Below are 19,591 nucleotides of genomic sequence, written 5' to 3' on the forward strand. Positions count from 1 at the left end.
GGAAGTAATAAGGGGTAAGGAAAGCCCCACGGATTATAACATGGACACACAACATTGTGGAGCGGCCTCACATCTGAGTCTACCGGGAAATAAGGACTATTTTAGACAAATGAAATGTCAAGAAACGGGGGTTACTGAGTGGAACAAATAAGTCTCTTAGCTTTCCAGAACATTAATACGGGCACACACAACATTGTGGCGAGGCCTCGTCATATTCTACTGATGTAGTAAAGGACGAGAAATGAAACATTGTGGAGCAACCAAATGTCAGGGTCTACTGGGGGAAAAGGGCTGAAGTGAAATGGCAATGGAGGCAAACTAGGTGGAACTAATTAGCATTTCAGAACATAATATTGATGTACACAACATTGTGGAGCGACCACATGTCAGAGTCTGCTTGGGGGAAAAAAAAGGGACCGTTTCAGAGATATGAAGCAAAACTTGAAAGACAGGAGGCAAGTTGTAGATCCACTGAATGTAAACATCGACGCATTACATGAAAATGTCAAGAAACGAGGTAGACCGGGCAGAATATAAATATTAATGTACGCAACATTGTGGAGCGGCCACACGTCGGAGTCTACTGGGCAATACAGGACTATTTTGGACAAATAAGATGAAATGTCAAGAAATGAGGAGGAATGGGTGGAACAAATACATTTCTCAATATAAATATGGACACGCACAACATTGTGGCGTGACCGCGTCAGTCCACTGAGGTAAAAAGGGATCTGGCCTCGGTGCTGCTTTGGCGAGATGGTGATGAGCTTTTCTTTCATGAGTGCCAATTGAATCAAGGTGCTCTTCGATCTTAATGTATCCTTCCTGTGGAGGAAAAAACAAAACAAAACACCATGCGATAACGAGCTGGGTGATAACGAGCTAACAATATTTAGCTCAATTACAGCGAAGCAGATGGGAACGCCACACAATATTCCATCAGCTACTGAATACTGAACACCCTTTACCACTTGTTCCGTTTTAACTGAAAACCGAATCAAACATTTTCCTGACATTTTGGATCGTTGCATATTGTCGTTCTTAGTATAGTTTTACATATCCTCACATATTGTCGCATACTGTCATATATCGCCGCATACATCACATATTACACGTCGCATAGCCTCACATTGCTGCGTATTGTTGCATAGCGTCGCATAACGGTGACACATATCGCCACATCGCATCACATATCACGTAGCGTCACACATTGTCGCAGGTCTCATTTTGTCACACAGTGTCACATATCCACACGCAGCATCAGCACTGGGGCACCCCAAGGTTGTGTCCTCTCTCCGCTGCTCTTCTCTCGCGACACGAACGACTGCACTTCAACGCAACCGGCTGTCAAACGCCTGAAGTTTGCAGATGACACCACTGTCATCGGCCTCATCAAAGACTGTGACGAGTCTGCATATCGAGAGGAAGCGGAGCGGCTGGAGCTGCGGTGCGGCCGACACAACCTGGAGCTGAACACGCTCAAGACTGTAGAGATGATCGTGGACTTCAGGAGGCATCCCTCACGCTGCCCAGCTGCCTTGTGTCAACCGTCGAGACCTTCAAGTTCCTGGGTATTACAGTCTCTCAGGACCTGGAGTGGGCGATCAACATCAACTCCATCCTCAAAAAGGCCCAGCAGAGGATGTACTTCCTGCGGCTTCTGAGGAAGCACGGCCTGCCAAGAGAGCTGCTGAGGCAGTTCTACACAGCGGTCATCGAATCAGTCCTGTGTTCTTCCATCACAGTCTGGTTTTCTGCTGCTACAAAAAAGGTCAAAGTCCGACTGGAACGGACAATCAAAACTGCTGAAAACCCCCCTACCCACCCTTGAGGACTTGTACGCTGCCAGAACTAAGACAAGAGCGTGCAAAATCCTCTCGGACCCTCCACATCCCGGTCACCAGCTCTTCCAGCTCCTGCCCTCAGGTAGGCGCTACCAATCAATGCAAACTAGAACTAGCAGACATTCCATCAACTTCTTAAACAGCTAACCTACAATTCCATTGCAACATGCTGGCAATTTTTTGTCTTGAGTTTGTCGTCACATTTCTGTGGGGCCCATTTATAGATTACTCGTGCACTCAATGTCGTAGTCTCGCCACGCTGCACTATTTGCATATCTGTTGACGACCAATACTGGCCACCCATGCCAGAGTAGCATCTGCACCACTTGCACATTGACTGAGGAGTATTTGCAACATTTGCACAATTGACATTGTCACAGATTATCGCACTACTAGTCACTTTAAACTGCGTACATTCCTTGAAGTCTCAGCACCCTTTGCACAATGGTCATTGCACCGGACTATTGCTATATTAGTCATTCGAACTGCTCTAAGTGCTAGAGGACTCTGCATCTTTTTTGCACCATTGTCAAAAAAATAAATAATAATGTACCGGCATTACCAGATAACTAGCAACCCTTTATTGCTCAGTGACTGTTTTTGTACGCTGTCTTTATGACTCATAAGTGTTCTCTGTCAATTGACTGTCTGTTGTCGTACTAGAGCGGCTTCAACAACCGGAGACAAATTCCTTGTGTGTTTATTGGACATACTTTGCAAAATAAAGATGATTCTGATGAGCATCATATAATGTCACATATGGCCTCATAATGTCGCCTAGCGCCACTTATCTTGCATCAAGTGAACTCCTGAAGTGTCCTTCGTGACTGCAGCCTGAGGCCAATTCAGGAGTTCCCTGGCTGGACGTCTACCCGCGTTAAAGCGAGCACGGTCAAAACTGAGGACAGCACTTTGTCTGTGGACCCTGAGGGGCAAACATGGACTCGGTTGGACTACTCTGGTGCCACTTTGGAACCACTACTTGGTCCGTTCCGTGGTTGCTCAGCATGAGACCGGTCTCTTGTTGTTTTACTGACGTCTTCTCTGTCAGGAATAAAGATTCCACGCATGCAGAATCGTCCTGGAAAGTCAACCAAGCAGACAATGAGACGTCGGATCCGTTTGAATTTTTCACATGCAAGTCATTGCGTGACTTGCAAGAGGACAAAGTGTGCGTGTGCATTTATTAAGGAATGACATCCACTCCATTAGGAACACCTGCACAATCCAACACCACAATGTCTCAAAGAATATGTAGACTTAAAAAAAAAAAAAAAATAAATAAAAAAAAAAAAAAAAAAAAAAAAAAATGGACAAAAACAAACAAAAAACTGGACTTGGACACTTTAAAAAAATAAATAAAAAAAAAGTACGACCACATTCGGCCATTTAGACTATTAAAAGGTGTCATCTTCACATCCATGCACATAATTTTCAAATGAATGGCTGTAAAAGCATCCATTTGTAGTGTTGTTTTGTGTCGTTTGCCATTTCGCAACCACTTTAGTGGGCCCTATCAACCCCTGCTGGACTGGCACGGAAAAATTACTGAGCACAAATAAAAATTTTTTTAGTCTTGGCAGAGGTTATGCTTGACTAATGGTTGCTGTTATCGTTGAGTAAAGGTGGATATCTTTTGTGATGTTTCCCTGTTGTATTGATGTCCTTAGCTCCAGTTAGTCAGCACCAAGGTCCAATGCTAGCTTGGGTGCGGCTAAACTAAAATGAACTGTGTGTACGTGTGTTTGTGTGCAAATATGATTAAGCTCCTAAGTGGCTCACGGCCGAGATTACGAGACACCACGGCGACCTTCAAGCTGATTGTTACATGACAACATATCAAAGGAAACCCCAGATACCGTAAGAAAACAATGGAAAATAGAAATGTTTTAAAAATGACAACATAAACATGGGCGCACGCAACATAGTGGTGGAGCAACCACACAACAAAAACGAGACTATTCTGGACAAATGAAGTGTAACGGCAGGAAGCTAGGCAGTGGATCCACACAACATTGTGGAGTGACAGTGTGTCAGTCTACGGGAACAAGTGACCATTTCAGTGAAATATAAGCGAAATCTCAACAAATAAGCTTGAATGCATAGAATAATGAAGGAATACAGCTTACCAGAGAGTACGCATGTACACACACTACATTGTGGAGCGACCACATGACAAAGTCTGGACATTTATGCAACTGCAGATGGAAGGTATCTGTTGGAATATTAGATGATATTACAGGCATATTAGAATTGATGTCAAGTGAAACTAGACTTTTAAAAACAAAGTGGACGCGCACACGCACAACATTGTGGAGCGATAACGTCAAGTGTCTTTGTGTGTGTGTTTTTTCCTGTGTCACTCCATTTATTTCAGCCCTTCTAGTTCTATTCCTGGAGTTTTTATTTAGAACAAAAGGCTATTTTTAACAGAGACCATTTTTGGAAGAAGCCCGCAAGAAGTGACAGGAAGTGTGTTTATTTATAAAATCAAAATGGCAGCTCTGTGAACTTCGGAATGCGTGGGGTGGTACAAAGCAGGAGGTACGCCCGAAAAAAATATCACACAGGAAGTGGAAGAAGAAAAAAAAAAAAAAAAGGTATGGTGAATTTACAGTGCATCCAGAAGTTTTCACTGCGATTTACTTTGTCCTCATTTTGTTGGGTGTCAATCATATTACAAAATAGATTTCACTCATTTTTTTCCCTTCACAATTCTAAACGTCTCCAAAAGTGAAGGGTTCTGAATACATATTTTTCAGTTTATGCACAGAGCTTCACTTTTTCTACATTTTAAGTTAACAGCCTTATTCCAAAAAAAAAAAAAAAAACAAAAAACATTTTAATTATTTTTTTCCACTTTTCCACACATTTTGCAAATATATTAAAAATAAAAAAAATTAAAATGTGGAAAAAGTGAAGTTCTATGAATACTTCCTGAATTCACTATACATTAAGGGTTGAACAACCCACAATTTTATTTTTTGTAGTAGACTATAATGTGATAAAAGTCGATTCGTTGATATTTTTTGAGCGCAGTACAGCAATGCCCAACAATTATTGCATCACGGACCGGTTTACAGAAAGAAATATTTTGACAAAAGGCATTGAAACCAATAAAAATACAACTCACCAGGATGCTAATTATAGAGGCTGTAATTAGTGGGAGCCGTGCACATGGTCTCGTCTCGCGTTCCATAACATAGCGAGACATCTTAGCCACGCTCCAAATAATGAAGCATTTCTGTGTCATTGTTTCTATTTCATTTGTGCTTTTATTGTATTGTATTTGAGGATAAACTTACATATTTTACAAGGGACTGTGCTACCGGACTAATGTTTGGTTAAATATTCCCACGCAATTGTCGCATAGTACGGACATACAGTACGCCGTTCTGCGGGAAGTGTTACGACACTGTCACGATGTTGGTTGGTGCATGTTGTGATTAGGCATGGGTCAGTTTAAAATTCTGACGGTATGAGAAAAAAAAATATATATATAACACTCCATACATTATGGAGTGTTGTGTGTAGAATTTTGAGGACAAAAATGAATTTATTCCATTGTGGAATAAGGCTGTAATTACGTATTCCAGATGCACAGTAAGCAATGAAAGTCTTCACCGTGCGTCCTTCTCAGCCGGGTCCTTGCTCGAAGTGTGCTTTGAAACTGACGACCGTGTCATCGCTCTGTTGAGTGGCAACGGCACCGCCCGTCCGTCCGTCAGTGCCTGTGGCCCTTGCGGCCGTCGCCCTCCTTGAGGAAGGTCCACATGAGCGTGTTGACGATGTCGGGCTGGTCCTGCTGCAGCCAGTGGCTGGCCCCCGAGATGACGTTGAGGCGGAAGTGGTTGCGGATGTGCACCCGGCACGCCTCGGCCATCTCTTGCTCCGCGAAGGCGTCGCGCTCGCCCCACAGCAGCAGCACCGGAGACCGCACCTGGTTGCGGCTCAGCGGCAGAGAGCTGGAATGATATTCAAGTGGAACTGGGGTTCACCGCAACTACGACGATGAACACAAACACGGACGCACACGACATTGCGGAGTGAGTGGATGTCAGAGTTTATTGGGAAAAAAAATGGGGGAATATTTGGGAAAAATGACGTGAAACAGCAGGAAACGAGGAAAACTGGGCCTATTTGTCCCAGGAACATACACGTGGATGCACACAACATTGTGGAGCGAGTAGATGTCAGAATTTATGGGGGGGGAACGGGGAAATTTGGGGGAGGAATGATGCAAAACGGTACGAAACAAGACAGACGGTGGAACAAATGTGGCTCACTGGGAAGTTAACATGGGCACACGCACGGACACACACACACAACACTGGGGAGCAACCAACCACATGTCAGAGTGAACTGGGAAAATGGGGCTATTGTTAAGAAATGAAGTGAAACGGCAAGAATTGAGGCAGATTGTCATAAATGGCTTATCCTTCGCTTTTGCTGAAAAGCCCACGTCACACTGCTGACAGCATCTTGTGGCATCTTGGGGTCAAGGACCAATGTTGGAATAAGGGGCAGGAGCTTCATTTAGTCAGATCATAGCCTTATGAAATAAAGTGCTCTGGCGCCATTTTGTGGCATCAAGTTGCTATTTGCGGCAGGGCACTTTGAAATCTAGATTTAGTGTAGGTGTTGACTTTCACAGAGATCCACCAAAACTGTTTCTGAAACGCGCCACCATTCTGTGTCGGTACCTTTCACACAAAACAGTGAAGCGGGAAAAAGTCAGAAAACAAAAAGCCGGTAGTGGAAATGGTTACTGAATGGAAGTCGCAGAAGGAAAAGAAAAGGAAAAAAAAAAACAGCAGTAAAAGGCAACATTTTGTTGTCCTTTTTCCCTTTGTTCCACTCTTCTGTGCTATGAAAAGCAGGTGTGTGATTGAGCAGCAGATGGCTCATTCCCTCGCTCGTTGGTGTGTGACAAGTTCATTCATTCAAACACGCTCCTAACGATTTTGTGCTCCCGTTTCACACCTATTACGTAAATCGTTGGTGTGTCCCTCGCCTTCCCCCGCCCTCTAGCCTCCGCTAGAGGGCGCCACACAAATTCAGGGCACATACACAAACAACGGACTGGTCCTCAGCCAATGTCAGGACACGTGTAGACACACACAGGCGAAGGCTGGAGTCCAGAATCAAACCCTGAGCCTCTCACCTGTGAGGCAGACGTCCTAACCACTAGGTAACCATGCCGAACGGCTTTTCATTCACTGTTTTAAAGTTTAAAAGCAAAAAAAGGAGCCTCGGATTTTTGCGTGGCAGCACCTCCTGGCGACTGTTGCCACGGCAACAGTGGTGACATGGCGCTCAAGGTGACTCGAAGACAATGCGCCGTGTCAAAGCGTGCAGAGCAACACCTGCCTGACCCTTCCAAACAAGGACACACGAGAGCAAAACCCACAAGGGTTCTTTTGTGTAATCCTGCTCTCCAATTCCAACAAAAACAATATTAATAGTCATAATCTACCCGTTTCTTGCATACACGATCTTGAAAATGTTTTATTACAATTATATTTTTGTATTCAATAAATCATTTTGTTATTAACTGTATTATCCATTTTAATTGTAAACATATTAACCGTTAGCTCATCGTCCAACCGTAACTATAACCATAGCAACCATGTTTTTTTTTTCTCCCCACCTTACCTGAAAACATTTCTGAAGTAGTTGAGCGCGGCCGTCAAAGCTCCAGGCTGCGACAGCGCGTACAGGTACGCTTCCAGCTCCTCCGCCGTCAGCCATCTTCCTTTCCGGGCCATTCCGGTGCTCCGGCTGGTGAACAAGGCCTTCAGAGCCTTGGGGGAGGGGGGGGGGCGGGGAATAACCGCGTGAGTCAGAGAGAAGGATTTGGCCGCAAAATCAGTTTGTCCACACTTTACGTGGCCCACGCTGACTTCACGACACACACACACACACACACACACACACAGCGACACCTCCATATGGACGCCTTACGTAACTCTACATTGCAATATTCAACTGGAATAAAGTATTGTTGGAATCTTCTGGATAGACTTACATTACAAACATCATATTTTGGGCAGTCGAATGTAGCCTTTTTGTGAGCAAATTTCATTTTTGATGAATGCCAAATGTTAAACCAGGCTTGTTTAAACAAATCTCTCTCTCATCATTCCGTGGAAAATATGACTTTTTAGGCAAAACAAAACATTGCATACAGTCTCACGTAAAGGTTTTGTGAACACTTAGTGTTTAAATGACAAAATATTGTACATAAATGAGGAAACCCGCCTGTTTTTGTAGCACGCTGTCACTTTAAGAGGCATGCTTTTTGTGATCTAAGGCAGCCGTTTCCAGAACAAATTGTTTCGTGTAAATAACATTTTTTATCAGCTTATGTTTTCACGAGAAAAGGTTGTACACATTTTCTATTTAAACAAAGATTTCCTCTTAATGGCAACAAATTTTAAACATAACTATTACACAAATGAATATTTTCACAGCCCAATGTAGCATTGTTGTTAGTAAATCTCATGTTTTAATGGCCCAAAAAAATGAATTGACCTTTCTTGGTCAAATACATCATATTTGTGACAATATATTGCATTTGTGTTCCCCAAAAACTTTTTGTGCTCAAATATTGCAGGTTTGTGTCCAAATACTGCATCAAGCCTTGTTGATAAATTGTGGGAATTTTTGTCCATTGGTGACATCACTTATGTTGATCATAACGGAATATATTTCTGTGGTGTGATGTAGCCTTTTTTTTGTGAGCAAATATAGCAAACTAAAATGATCACTTTCCGGGGCAAATGCAGTTTTCAAGGCAGTGCAGTGCTCTATAAAAGGTCCAAGAAGATAAAAATACTCAAAAGGATAAAGACATTTCCACTGAAGATTGTTGATCCCCCCCCCCCCCCAATCTCCCTCTACGCTTCTATTTTTAGCCTTCGCTCTGATGCACTCTTAAAATAGAACACAGACGGTGGGAAACACACACGCCCTTGAGAAGAGTCAAGTTCGCGGGGAGGAGAGGTCACCTTGAAGTCGTCGATGGAGAGCATGAGCTCGGGCAGGCGAGGCAGCTGGAAGAAGAAGAAGCGGCTGCACTTCAACATCTGGCTGGGATGACGCAAGGCGTAGTCTGAAAAAGAACAGGAGGAGGAGGAGAAGAGATGGAGGTAGAGAAAGCACAAGGCGAGCAAAAGGAGCGTGGAGGAAAAGAAGAAGAGGATGAGACAAAGATGAGGAGGTGGGGAATAAAGAGGAGTAGGCGAAAGGAGAGAGAAGAAGAGGTGGGAAAAGGAGGAGAAAGGACAAGAATGTGGAGGGAAGAAGAGATGGATGAGACAAAGATAACAACACGAGGAGGAGAAGAATGAGTTGGGTAAGCATTAGGTAGAAAAGGAAGGAGAGAGGAGAAGGTGGAAAGGAAGGATGAGAAGGAGAGAGGGAAGCAAAAAAATGGGGAGGAGAGGAAGGGAGGACAGAAGATAAGCGGAAGAATGGGAAGGAGGACGATGAGATGAAGAACATGAAGAAAAACGGAGGGAGGGAAGGAGGAGAAGAGTAGACAAGAGGAGGGAGAAGAAGAAAAAGGAGATAGATGAGGGGGAAGAAGAGGAGGATGAGGAAGAGTAGGATGGGGAGAAGGAGGGCACATGAACGAGGAGAAGAAAAAGAGGAGAGCGGGTTAGGTTGCGATTGCATTCGTGCGTGTTTCGTCTCCGTCCCGGCTGTTGTCGCGTTAGCAGATGGACGCAAAACACGGCCGTCATTCACGCTAATTAACGTTCGGAAATTGAAGCGATGACCTCCAGCCACAGCGCACGCCGCCGCGTGCTTAATGAGATCAAACGGCACGCACGCGCACGCACACGCACGCAGTTACCTGCGTGGACAGACGGGTGAGGACAGTTGAGGACGATGAGCTTGGCGACCATCTCCGGATAGTTGATGGCGAACAACCACGCGATGGTGCCGCCCCAGTCGTGACCCACCAGGAAGCAACGGTTGTACCCTCAAAGGGAAAAAGAAGAAGACGCACACGAGAAACGTCAGCAGGGAGAGAAAGAAGCAGAGAGGAAGGAGGACTGAAAACCGAAAGGAGGGAAGGAAAGGAAAACTGAAGCACAAAAAGGAAAGAATGAAAAAGACTCAAAGACACCAGAGAAGGAAGTGAAGATGGCAGGGTAGGTAGATGGAGGAAATACTGTAGCAAAAAAAAGAAAAAAAGACCAAAAAGGAGACAGGAAGGAAGGATGACAAAAGAAGGAAATAATGAAGGACAAAAAGGGCAGGAAGAAAAAAAGGAATGAAGCAAGACAGGACAAGGAAGCAAAAAAAATGACACAGGAAGGATAAAAAAGAGGAAGGGAGGACCAAAGAAAGGAAGAAAAAGGGTGAGAAAGAAAGGAAAGAAAACATCAACAGATAGGGAGGAAGTAAATAAAGAAGGAAAAAGAGAAGGAAAGAAAAACATGACCGGAAGGAAGGAAACAAAGGACAGAGAGGAGTGAAAAAGAAAGATAGAAAGGAAGGAATGAAGGAATCATAGAGGAAGGAAGGAAGAATGAAGGGAAAAAAGGACCGTGAGAAGGACAAGTAACAGCTAGGAAGGAAAAACACAGGAAATGAAAAAAGGAGGACAGGAAAGAAAGAGAAGGACTGGGTGGTAGACAAAAGTGAGGGACAGAAAGTAAGGAAAGAAAGATGCAAAGGAAGGAAAGCAAAAAGAAAAAGGTGAAAAGAAAGATGCATCAGAGGGAAGTAAGGAAGATAGAAAGGAAAGACTGGAAGAAAGAAAAAACAAAGGAAATAACTGAATAAAGAAGGACTAATAAGGAGGAAAAAGACAAGTAGGTAGTGAGGAAGAAAAGGAAGAATAAAAAGAGGACTTTGTCACCATGGCGACCACCTTTTAAGGCGCCTGCTGTCCCTCGTTTCAAGACCCAAAAGCACCATGGTCAAAGTGGTCGCCATGGCTACCACCCTCCTCACACCGTTAGCGTGGTTAGCACAGGTAGCACGCGCGGCTGCTAACTCACCGAGGTGCTCCACGATGTCCTTGACGTCGGTGAGCAGCAGTTCGGGTCTGTAGCAGTCCACGGCCGGCGGCAGGTCCGACTCGCCGTAGCCTCGCATGTCCACCGCCACCACGCGGAACTCACTCTTGAACTCACGCAGCTGGTAGCGCCAAGAGAACCTACGGCACAAAAAGCACACTTGACATGAGCCTTCCAAAACCAACAGGGACATGTTGAGGCAGCAGCCTGTGGTGGAAATACAGACAGTTCTCTGGACCTAGTGGTGGGAACACAGACAGTTTTCAGGACCCGTGGAACCGGTAGTTGGGACACAGAGAGTTCTAGGGACAGTTTTAAACTCCCCGTAGTCACCGACCCCGCTGTCCCGTAAAATTACACACAAAGCATAAAAAAATGAAATCATTTCAATATCTGACAACAAAAAAAGATATTATACAACATATGGTACATGTTGACAGGACGACGACAATCAACTGTGACTGTGATATTTAAGACAATTTGCTAATTTAGAAATAAATCAAAAATCTATGTTTTGTATTATTTTACCATGAAAATAATAATACATTTATTGAATCGAGCACTTTTAAAAAGGTACTCAAGACACTTTACGAAATGTCATTTGATGAACTTTTTTCAGTAACATGAAAAATAAACTGCTGAAAGTTTGATGCGATCCATTGCGACAGCAATATTTAGGACAATTTGCTCTTTTCCGCCCCTTCAAAGTTTCCAAACGACATTTCTGCCAAATTGTCTTGACGTCGCTTAGGCGTGCAGCGAGGAGACGCGAACGCAACCTGGCACCGTCTTTGACCCCGAGGGTTTTATATCATATCGTAATCCAACGGCGGCGGAGACAACTTGAAGGCTTTGGACCAGTGAGGGACTTTTTTTTAGGTTTAGATGGACTTTGTGAAGCATTTCTTACCATACCCCCCAAAAAAAATAAAAACGAGCAAAAACAACAACAACAACAAGCAAACGCGTTAGCAGGCGCTCTACAGTCAGTCTTGTCTGGCTGACCTACCAGAACTCGGGGAATCCGTGCAGGAAGAGCATGAGGGGCTTCCCCCGCTCGCCCGCCGCCACGTAGTGAAACCTCAGGCCAGAGTCCTGTGGGCACACAAGACGACTCACAAAAAACACACACACAACTGACTGCATGACATCATCACCGTTTCAATTCGGTCTCACTCTTAACATATTCAAAACGGTTGAAAGCGTCTAGCACTAGCACTAACAAAGTTAGCGAGCCTCTTTGTTTACATGCAGACTAATTCCACTTTTATATTTTACAATAGAAAATACACTCACCGGATGCAACATTAGCAATTGAAAACACACTTTTCAATTTAGTTTTCAAATTAAGCTTTGAAGCCAACGTTGGGATTTAAAATTAGTGTTTCAATCTGTTTCAAGCCTGGTTTAGGGTTTCAAGGCAGTGTTACAATTTTAAAGTCAAGTTTCCAACCTTTGCTAGGGTTTTAAAATTAAAACCCAATTGAATCCAATGTATACTATTTTGAAAGAAGGTTTCAAGCATGTGTTAGGATTTGAAGTCGGTAGGGTTTGAAGCCAGTGTCCCCAACACTGGCTCCTTCCAAGCCAGGGTTAGGGTTTGAACCAAAATGTCGGGGTTTCAAACAAAGGCCAAGGCTTGCTTACTTTATTACTTTATTATTATAATATTGGCTCGAAACCCGAACAAACATTTCAAATCCTCACCCAGGCTTGAAACCCTAACCATTGTTTGAAACCCTAACAACACAGGCTTTAACTCTATCCCTCGTTTCAAACCCTAACATTAGCTTTAAACCCTTATTTGAAACCCTAAAACTGGCTTCAAACCCCGAGTTGAATAGACACGATTCTTGTATTGGGATCCCATTACGAGTGTGCCTAATGAAGTGTCCTCTGAGCGTGCGTCATTGCTGCATAATAAATTGATGACGCAAGATCAACGACAACACTTCGTGCACGCGCCCATCTCAGACAAAAACAAAACTCGCACGCACTGGGCCCGCCCACCTCCGCGGTCACGACGCAAGGTGTGCCCGCAAGCCAGACACCCACCCACCCTCCGCCGGCCCTCGCACGCGCCCCATGCACTCACCTTGATGCGTACGTAGCAGTGCGTGCCCAAGGACGTGTCGTGCAGACACGCCGGCGGCGCCTCACGCGGAGTCCAGCGGAAGGTGGCCGTCGGCCGCGCGATGGCGCTCCAGCAGAGCCGCAGCAGCGCCGCGGCACCGCACAGCGCGCAAAAGGTGCCGACGAGCGACCAGTAGGCGCAAAGTCGCAGGCGCAGCGCCAGGCGGACGAGCAGCGGAGGCAGCAACGTGCGCGCCATCTTAGCATCGCATCCTGGAGGGATGAAGAGCAGAAGAGAGGATGAGCGGCAAGAAGAAGAAGAGAAGGGAGGGAGGATCCCGACGAGCTGCTCAATGGGACGCACGACTGGGAGGGAAAAGGGAAAGGGAGGGGGGGGGTGTTGTTGTTATTGTTTGCATCTGGTGTTCTCGTGTTCAGGTCATGTACAGCACGTGGAGGTGATAAACAGCCCTGTTACAAATAAATACACAGCCCAGTGATGAAGTGCCATTTGTAAAACATGCGTGCAGACTACACAATGGAATGGACAGAAGTGGGGGGGGGGGAAGAAGACAAAAGTATAATCAAATAATTCACTCTCATTTTTAAAATTGTATTGCTGATAATTAACCACTTTAATAACAATGGTAACAAAATATGAAAATAAAAAATAGAATTAAAATTTATTGCATTTTAGCCAATTAAACGATTAGTGAAACATTACGTTTTATTCATTTTAATAGCTACTTGGTTAATTACAATTTAAATATAAAAATTCTAAATTATTAAATTAGAATGAATTATTTTATAATGTTACATTTTAGTTTTTAATCATTTCTCTTATTAAATAATTGGCCAATTCATTTGATATAAAATATTTGTAAAATTACATGAAAGCGTAACCGTTTTATTTCAAGTTTATATTTTTTAGTGCTCTGTAAAGAAAGTTAATTTATTGTTAATAAAATGTAAAATGCTTAATTTACATTTGGTATAATTTAACATTTGAAGTTTATTAATTTATTGTAAACTTTAAAAAGTACTATCGGTAACCTTTTAAATTAAAGAAAAATATTAGTACAAACAATTTTTATTCAAGTTTTTATTTACCTCAAGTGCCCCAATGTAAGTTTTTGAGTAACAGTTTGTTTGTCACATTTTTTGCTTTGTGTTGACGGAACATTTTTCACTTACGAACGTGCTACAGATACAAGTGAAATGAAAAAAAGAAAGAAAGAAAATGGAGCCATTAAACTACTGTCATACCCTCACAACATGTGGGCAAGGAGAGCCCCAGTCGACGATGCACTTTCAGCCATTTATTGAACACGACAGATCCACCTGCCGAATCTACGCTCCCTACCCAACAAAATGGACGAGCTTCATCTTCTGATAAAGACCAGTAAAGACTTCGGACATTCCGCCGTCATGTGCTTTACGGAGACTTGGCTTTGTGAGGCTGTACCCGATGGCGCCGTCATGCTTAGATATAGATCTCTGGAACTGTGCGACGTACCATCCTGTTTCAAACCCTCCACCATCATCCCAGTCCCCAAGAAAACTACAATCTCAGGTCATCTGTCGTCATGAAGTCCTTTGAACGCCTCGTGCTGGACCACCTCAAGAGCGTCACAGGTCCCCTGCTGGACCCCGTGTAGTTTGCCTACCGAGCGAACAGGTCTGCGGATGATGCAGTCAACATGGGACTGCACTTCATCCTAGAACACCTCGAAAGCGCAGGGACCTACGCGAGGATCCTGTTCGTGGACTTCAGATCTGCGGTCAACACCATCATTCCTGAACTCCTTTCCCTCCAGGCTTCTCCAGCTCAGCGTCTCGCCTGCCATCTGCCAGTGGATTTACAGCTTCCTGACGGGCAGGACACAGCAGGTGAGGCCACCTCATCCACACGCCGCATCAGCACCGGGGCACCCCAAGGTTGTGTCTTCTCTCCGCTGCTCTTCTCTCTCTACAAGAACGACTGCACCTCAATGCACCCGGCTGTCAAACTCCTGAAGTTTGCAGATGACACCACTGACATCGGCCTCATCAAAGACGGTTTATTGACAGGAAGCGGAGCGGCTGAAGCTGCGGTGCGGCCGACACAACCTGGAGCTGAACACGCTCAAGACTGTAGAGATGATCGTGGACTTCAGGAGGCATCCCTCGCCACAGCTGCTCCTCACGCTGCCCAGCTGCCTTGTGTCAACCGTCGAGACCTTCAAGTTCCTGGGTATTACAGTCTCTCAGGACCTGGAGTGGGCGATCAACAACTCCATCCTCAAAAAGGCCCAGCAGAGGATGTACTTCCTGCGGCTTCTGAGGAAGCACGGCCTGCCAAGGGAGCTGTTGAGGCAGTTCTCCACAGCGGTCATCGAATCAGTCCTGTGTTCTTCCATCACAGTCTGGTTTGGTGCTGCTACAAAAAAGGACAAACTTCTGACTGCAACGGACAATCAAAACTGCTGAAAAGATTGTCTGTACGGCCCTACACACCCTTGAGGACTTGCACGCTGCCAGAACTAAGACAAGAGCGTGCAAAATCCTCTCTGACCATCCACATCTTAGTCACCAGCTCTTCCAGCTCCTTGCCTCAGGCAGGCGCTACCGATCAATGCAAAATAAAACCAGCAGACATTCCAACAGCTTCTTCCCTTTTGCCATCAACTTCTTAAACAGCTAACTTACTCCATTGCAACAATTTTTTGTCTTGAGTTTGTTGTCACATTTCTGTGGGGCCATTTATAGATTACTCGTGCACTCACTGTCGTAGTCTCGCCACGCTGCACTATTTGCATATCTGTTGTAGACCAATACTGGCCACTCATGCCAGAGTAGCATCTGCACCACTTGCACACTAACTGAGGAGTATCTGCAACATTTGCACAATTGACATTGTCACAGATTATCGCACTACTAGTCACTTTAAACTGCGTACATTCCTTGATTGAAGTCCCCCAAGGAGCAGGCACTTTTACGCAACAATATCAATCAACAATATAAAAATGAGCAACTAGGTGAATCCGCGGATGCCAAACCGCAAATATGCGAGCAGTAAAATAAAAATGAAGCGCAACTCACCGAGATTGAAGACCTTCAGAGACTTCCTTCCCACCTGCTGCGTCTGTGCAAACCACCCCGAGGCCACACCGATTGCTTCGTGAAAATAGCTTTATTATTTTCAGTAGTAAAAAAAAAAACAACAACAACAACAAAAACAAGCCTCTCCTCGTTCGAACGTATTCAAGGCGAAACATACGGAAGAGGCAAACGACTGCATGGCCAACAAAGTGCGGTGCGTGTCAAAGAACGAGAAGGGAACCAACGCAGTGAATGAGGAGAGGATGCAAAATAAATAGTGTTCTTTGGAAATAAAATGTCAAAGGTGCATATAGCGCACATATGGATTTAAGTCTGTGCCGTCTGACTTTGAATTTCACACACTAAGTGTTTTACCATCAGATGACACAGATCAGAGGTTTTTGATGGGGGTGGGGGGGATGTTTCAAAGATGGAAACTCAAACTCTGATGGCACAGGTATACTTTTCCAATTGTGCGTAGTTTTTTTTTTTTTTTTTAATAACACAAACATGGCGAACAAGCGCTAAAGAGAACAAACAGTACACTTTTTGGGGACTTTGCAGATTCGTGAAAATGAGCACAATTGCCCAAAATGTAGCAGTGCGGACGTTCCCAAAGGCAAAAACTTTGTGCGTGGCTTAGTCGTCCCAACAGGAGACTCAAGACTCTTCATTTTTCAAGTCAGTCCCAGTTTTTTTTTTTTTTTTTTGGTTTCTAGTCCAGGTTGAGTTCAAAAGTGGTCATGATGTCCTGCTGCATGGTCATGTCGATGCAAGACATCTACCAGGAAAAAGAAACAAGAAAATATATTGACAAATGTTTTAGTTCTATAATGCATTCAAAACACTGACAATAAAAAAAGAAATGAATTATATATATATATATATATATATATAGAGAGAGAGAGAGAGGACAAAGTTGTAACAATTCTTTATTTTAGATATCCTTTTTAATAAAGAAAATACAATTGGAGATACAGTGAGCACTGGCTCAAATGTTTTTGGACAGTGATCTATTTAAAAACTGGATTGATTTCTCTCTTAACGTAGATGCTTGTTTTTCATTGGGCAGCAACAGTATTAAAATGTAATGGTAATACATATAAAACATTTAACAATGTATTTTTTTACCATCTTTTGACATTTTTCAAAAATTGGAGATTCTTGTTTTTTACTGGGCAACAACAACTGTATTACATATTTTGACAGCAATAAATTAAAACAAATATAAAAATTGATATATATTTTTAAAACATTTTAACGAAAAAAAAAAAAAAAAAAAGAACTATTTTATTATACACTGAGTAAAATATTTGACAGCTACAGTGGGGCAAAAAAGTATTTCGTCAGCCAATTGTGCAAAGAAATTAAAAATGGTAAGGATTTATAACTTTTTTTTTTTTTTTAAATGTAATTGATTCATTTATTTTTACATTAATTTAAAAACATGGAAATTGAAATGGACATTTGTTTTTCATCACCAAAAAAAAAAAAGTTACATTTCACTGTCAAAATACTTAATGTATTGTCATGTGCAAATTAAAAACAAGCATCAAATTTTGTTTTATTTATTAAAAAACGTTCCAATTTTCATTTGAAGTTTTTTTTTTTTTTTTTTTTTTAAATGAAACTTTAAATATGTAGCAATACCATCATGATAAAACTGATGGTTAAAATTATTATTATACTAACAATTAGGGATGTCCCGATCAAATTTTTTTGCAGTCTTTCATTTTAAGGATCTGCCGAGTTCCAATCTGATACCTCAACAATGCATTAAAAAAAGAGCGTGCATTCAAAAGTTCTCTTAAAATATGTACATACAGTACATCACGTGCGTGACTCTGCTCATCCACAAATGACACTATTGATTTATGACCACGAGCTTGTCACAAAATAGTTGACACTTGTTAATCTTGTATTTCAAGTGAAGTCGTTTGAATGTCACATTTGCCAACGTTCTCTCGACTAGTTGATGACGCCTTTTTATTAGGCTTTGCAGACTTTTTTTTTTTTTTTAGAAATACCGTCGGTGTGGTGTCTCCTCGTTCATACAGAGCATGGTGCAACGGGCCAATAGAATCAAGGCAGACTGTCTGTGTGTGTCATGCACGCACACACGGAGCGTGTGTCTCTTTCACAGACGCTCATACATGTACAAAAAAACAAAAGTAACTATGTAATATCTTTGAATTATTTTGTTACTCTGTGACATTTAAAATGTCAGAAAATGAATAAAGCCAATCTGATTTTTAATCTCATGATGTGATCGGGACATCCCGAGTTACAAGAGTTACATGATAACTAATATACTGTATCTGGTTAAAATTTGTGGCAATGGAGTGAATTCCCGAGGAGGAGTTCAGATACGAGGCCTGGAAATGACCCTAAAATGGCCGCTTGAAATCAAAATGGCAGACGTCTGGCGTGTTTCTGGACACTGACCGCCTCTCTCCTGCGACGCTCCTGCTCCTTCTTTCTGGCCAGCTCCCGCGCTCGACTCAAGGGGGACTGGGCGCTCCCGAGCACGGTCGGCATGGGCGACGTCGGGTGCTCGTGCGTCGTCGTCTCTGCGAGCGGGACGGCGCCGCCCGGAGACGAAAGGTCCCCTTTGCTCGATGGCGGATTTTTATCCAAGCTGGAGTTGAAATTAAATGCATAAAATAAACAAATAGAAGAGTAGTAATTGGATTTTTACACATTGCAAAGCGCCGGCATACATCTTAAACCATGTATTTTTCAAGGTAATGTAAGATGAGCTTGAAATGGTATTCAAGTGTTTTGGGATCATAACACTGTTGTTACTATTAACAGGCAAACGCTTTGGGGGGAAATCAATCATGAGCAAATGGTTTCTATTGGATGGCCGGAGTACCTGTTTTCTGGCACCTCCAGGTGCTGCTTCTTCTTCAGCACCTTTTCACGCTCCTCCTTCTCCATGGCGGCCTTCCGGAACTGCTGGAAGCTCTCTTTGGACGACTTGATGGCGGTCGGGACGGCGGCCGACTGCCTTACCAGTCGGGCCCATGACTCGGCGTTTTTCAGAACGATGTCCTAAGACGAAGAAAGAAAAACGTGACAGTGCCATGGTTACCACAATATAGATGTAACGTGCGCACAAAATACGAATTTGTGGCCACGGAATTGGTAGAACGCGTGCAAGAAAAACATATTTGTGGGTTTAATATCATTCCCACGAAAAGCTTAGACATCAGGGAACTACAAACTGCAATAATACTGCTCTACTTTGTCGTTTCTGGAGAAGGTGCACTCCATTTGCGTACCAAACTGGACAGGAATTATAATTCCTCGATAAATAATTATGGTATTTGTATTTCGTACACATTTTAGAAATTTGTGGACACAAATTCAAATATTGTGGCCACAATTAAATTTGTCTTAAATCTTAATTAGTATTTAGTATGCAGATTAAACCTACTTTCTGCCCACAAATTAGTATTCCAAGTCCACGTTATACTTATTTCGTGCTCACAATTGAACAATTTGCGCGCATGTTCGAGCTAAATTGTGACTACAATAAAAATGTTTTTGCATGTC

General features: G+C 43.2%; 1 protein-coding gene across 1 annotated transcript; it reads right to left on the reverse strand.

Moving 5' to 3' along the window:
* Positions 1 to 3,718: 3,718 nt before the first annotated feature.
* Positions 3,719 to 18,598, reverse strand: ephx4 (epoxide hydrolase 4). The gene is made up of 8 exons (XM_061778333.1): positions 18,479 to 18,598; positions 12,975 to 13,225; positions 11,889 to 11,974; positions 10,862 to 11,019; positions 9,706 to 9,834; positions 8,855 to 8,958; positions 7,500 to 7,648; positions 3,719 to 5,809 (listed from the first exon to the last, which is right to left on the reverse strand). The coding sequence occupies exons 2-8, from the start codon at positions 13,209 to 13,211 to the stop codon at positions 5,569 to 5,571; spliced, it is 1,104 nt and encodes a 367-aa protein (XP_061634317.1). The 5' UTR covers positions 13,212 to 13,225; positions 18,479 to 18,598; the 3' UTR covers positions 3,719 to 5,568.
* Between the last annotated feature and the right edge of the window lie 993 nt (positions 18,599 to 19,591).

Source organism: Phyllopteryx taeniolatus, chromosome 7, assembly GCF_024500385.1.
Source record: "Phyllopteryx taeniolatus isolate TA_2022b chromosome 7, UOR_Ptae_1.2, whole genome shotgun sequence".
NCBI lineage: Eukaryota > Metazoa > Chordata > Actinopteri > Syngnathiformes > Syngnathidae > Phyllopteryx > Phyllopteryx taeniolatus.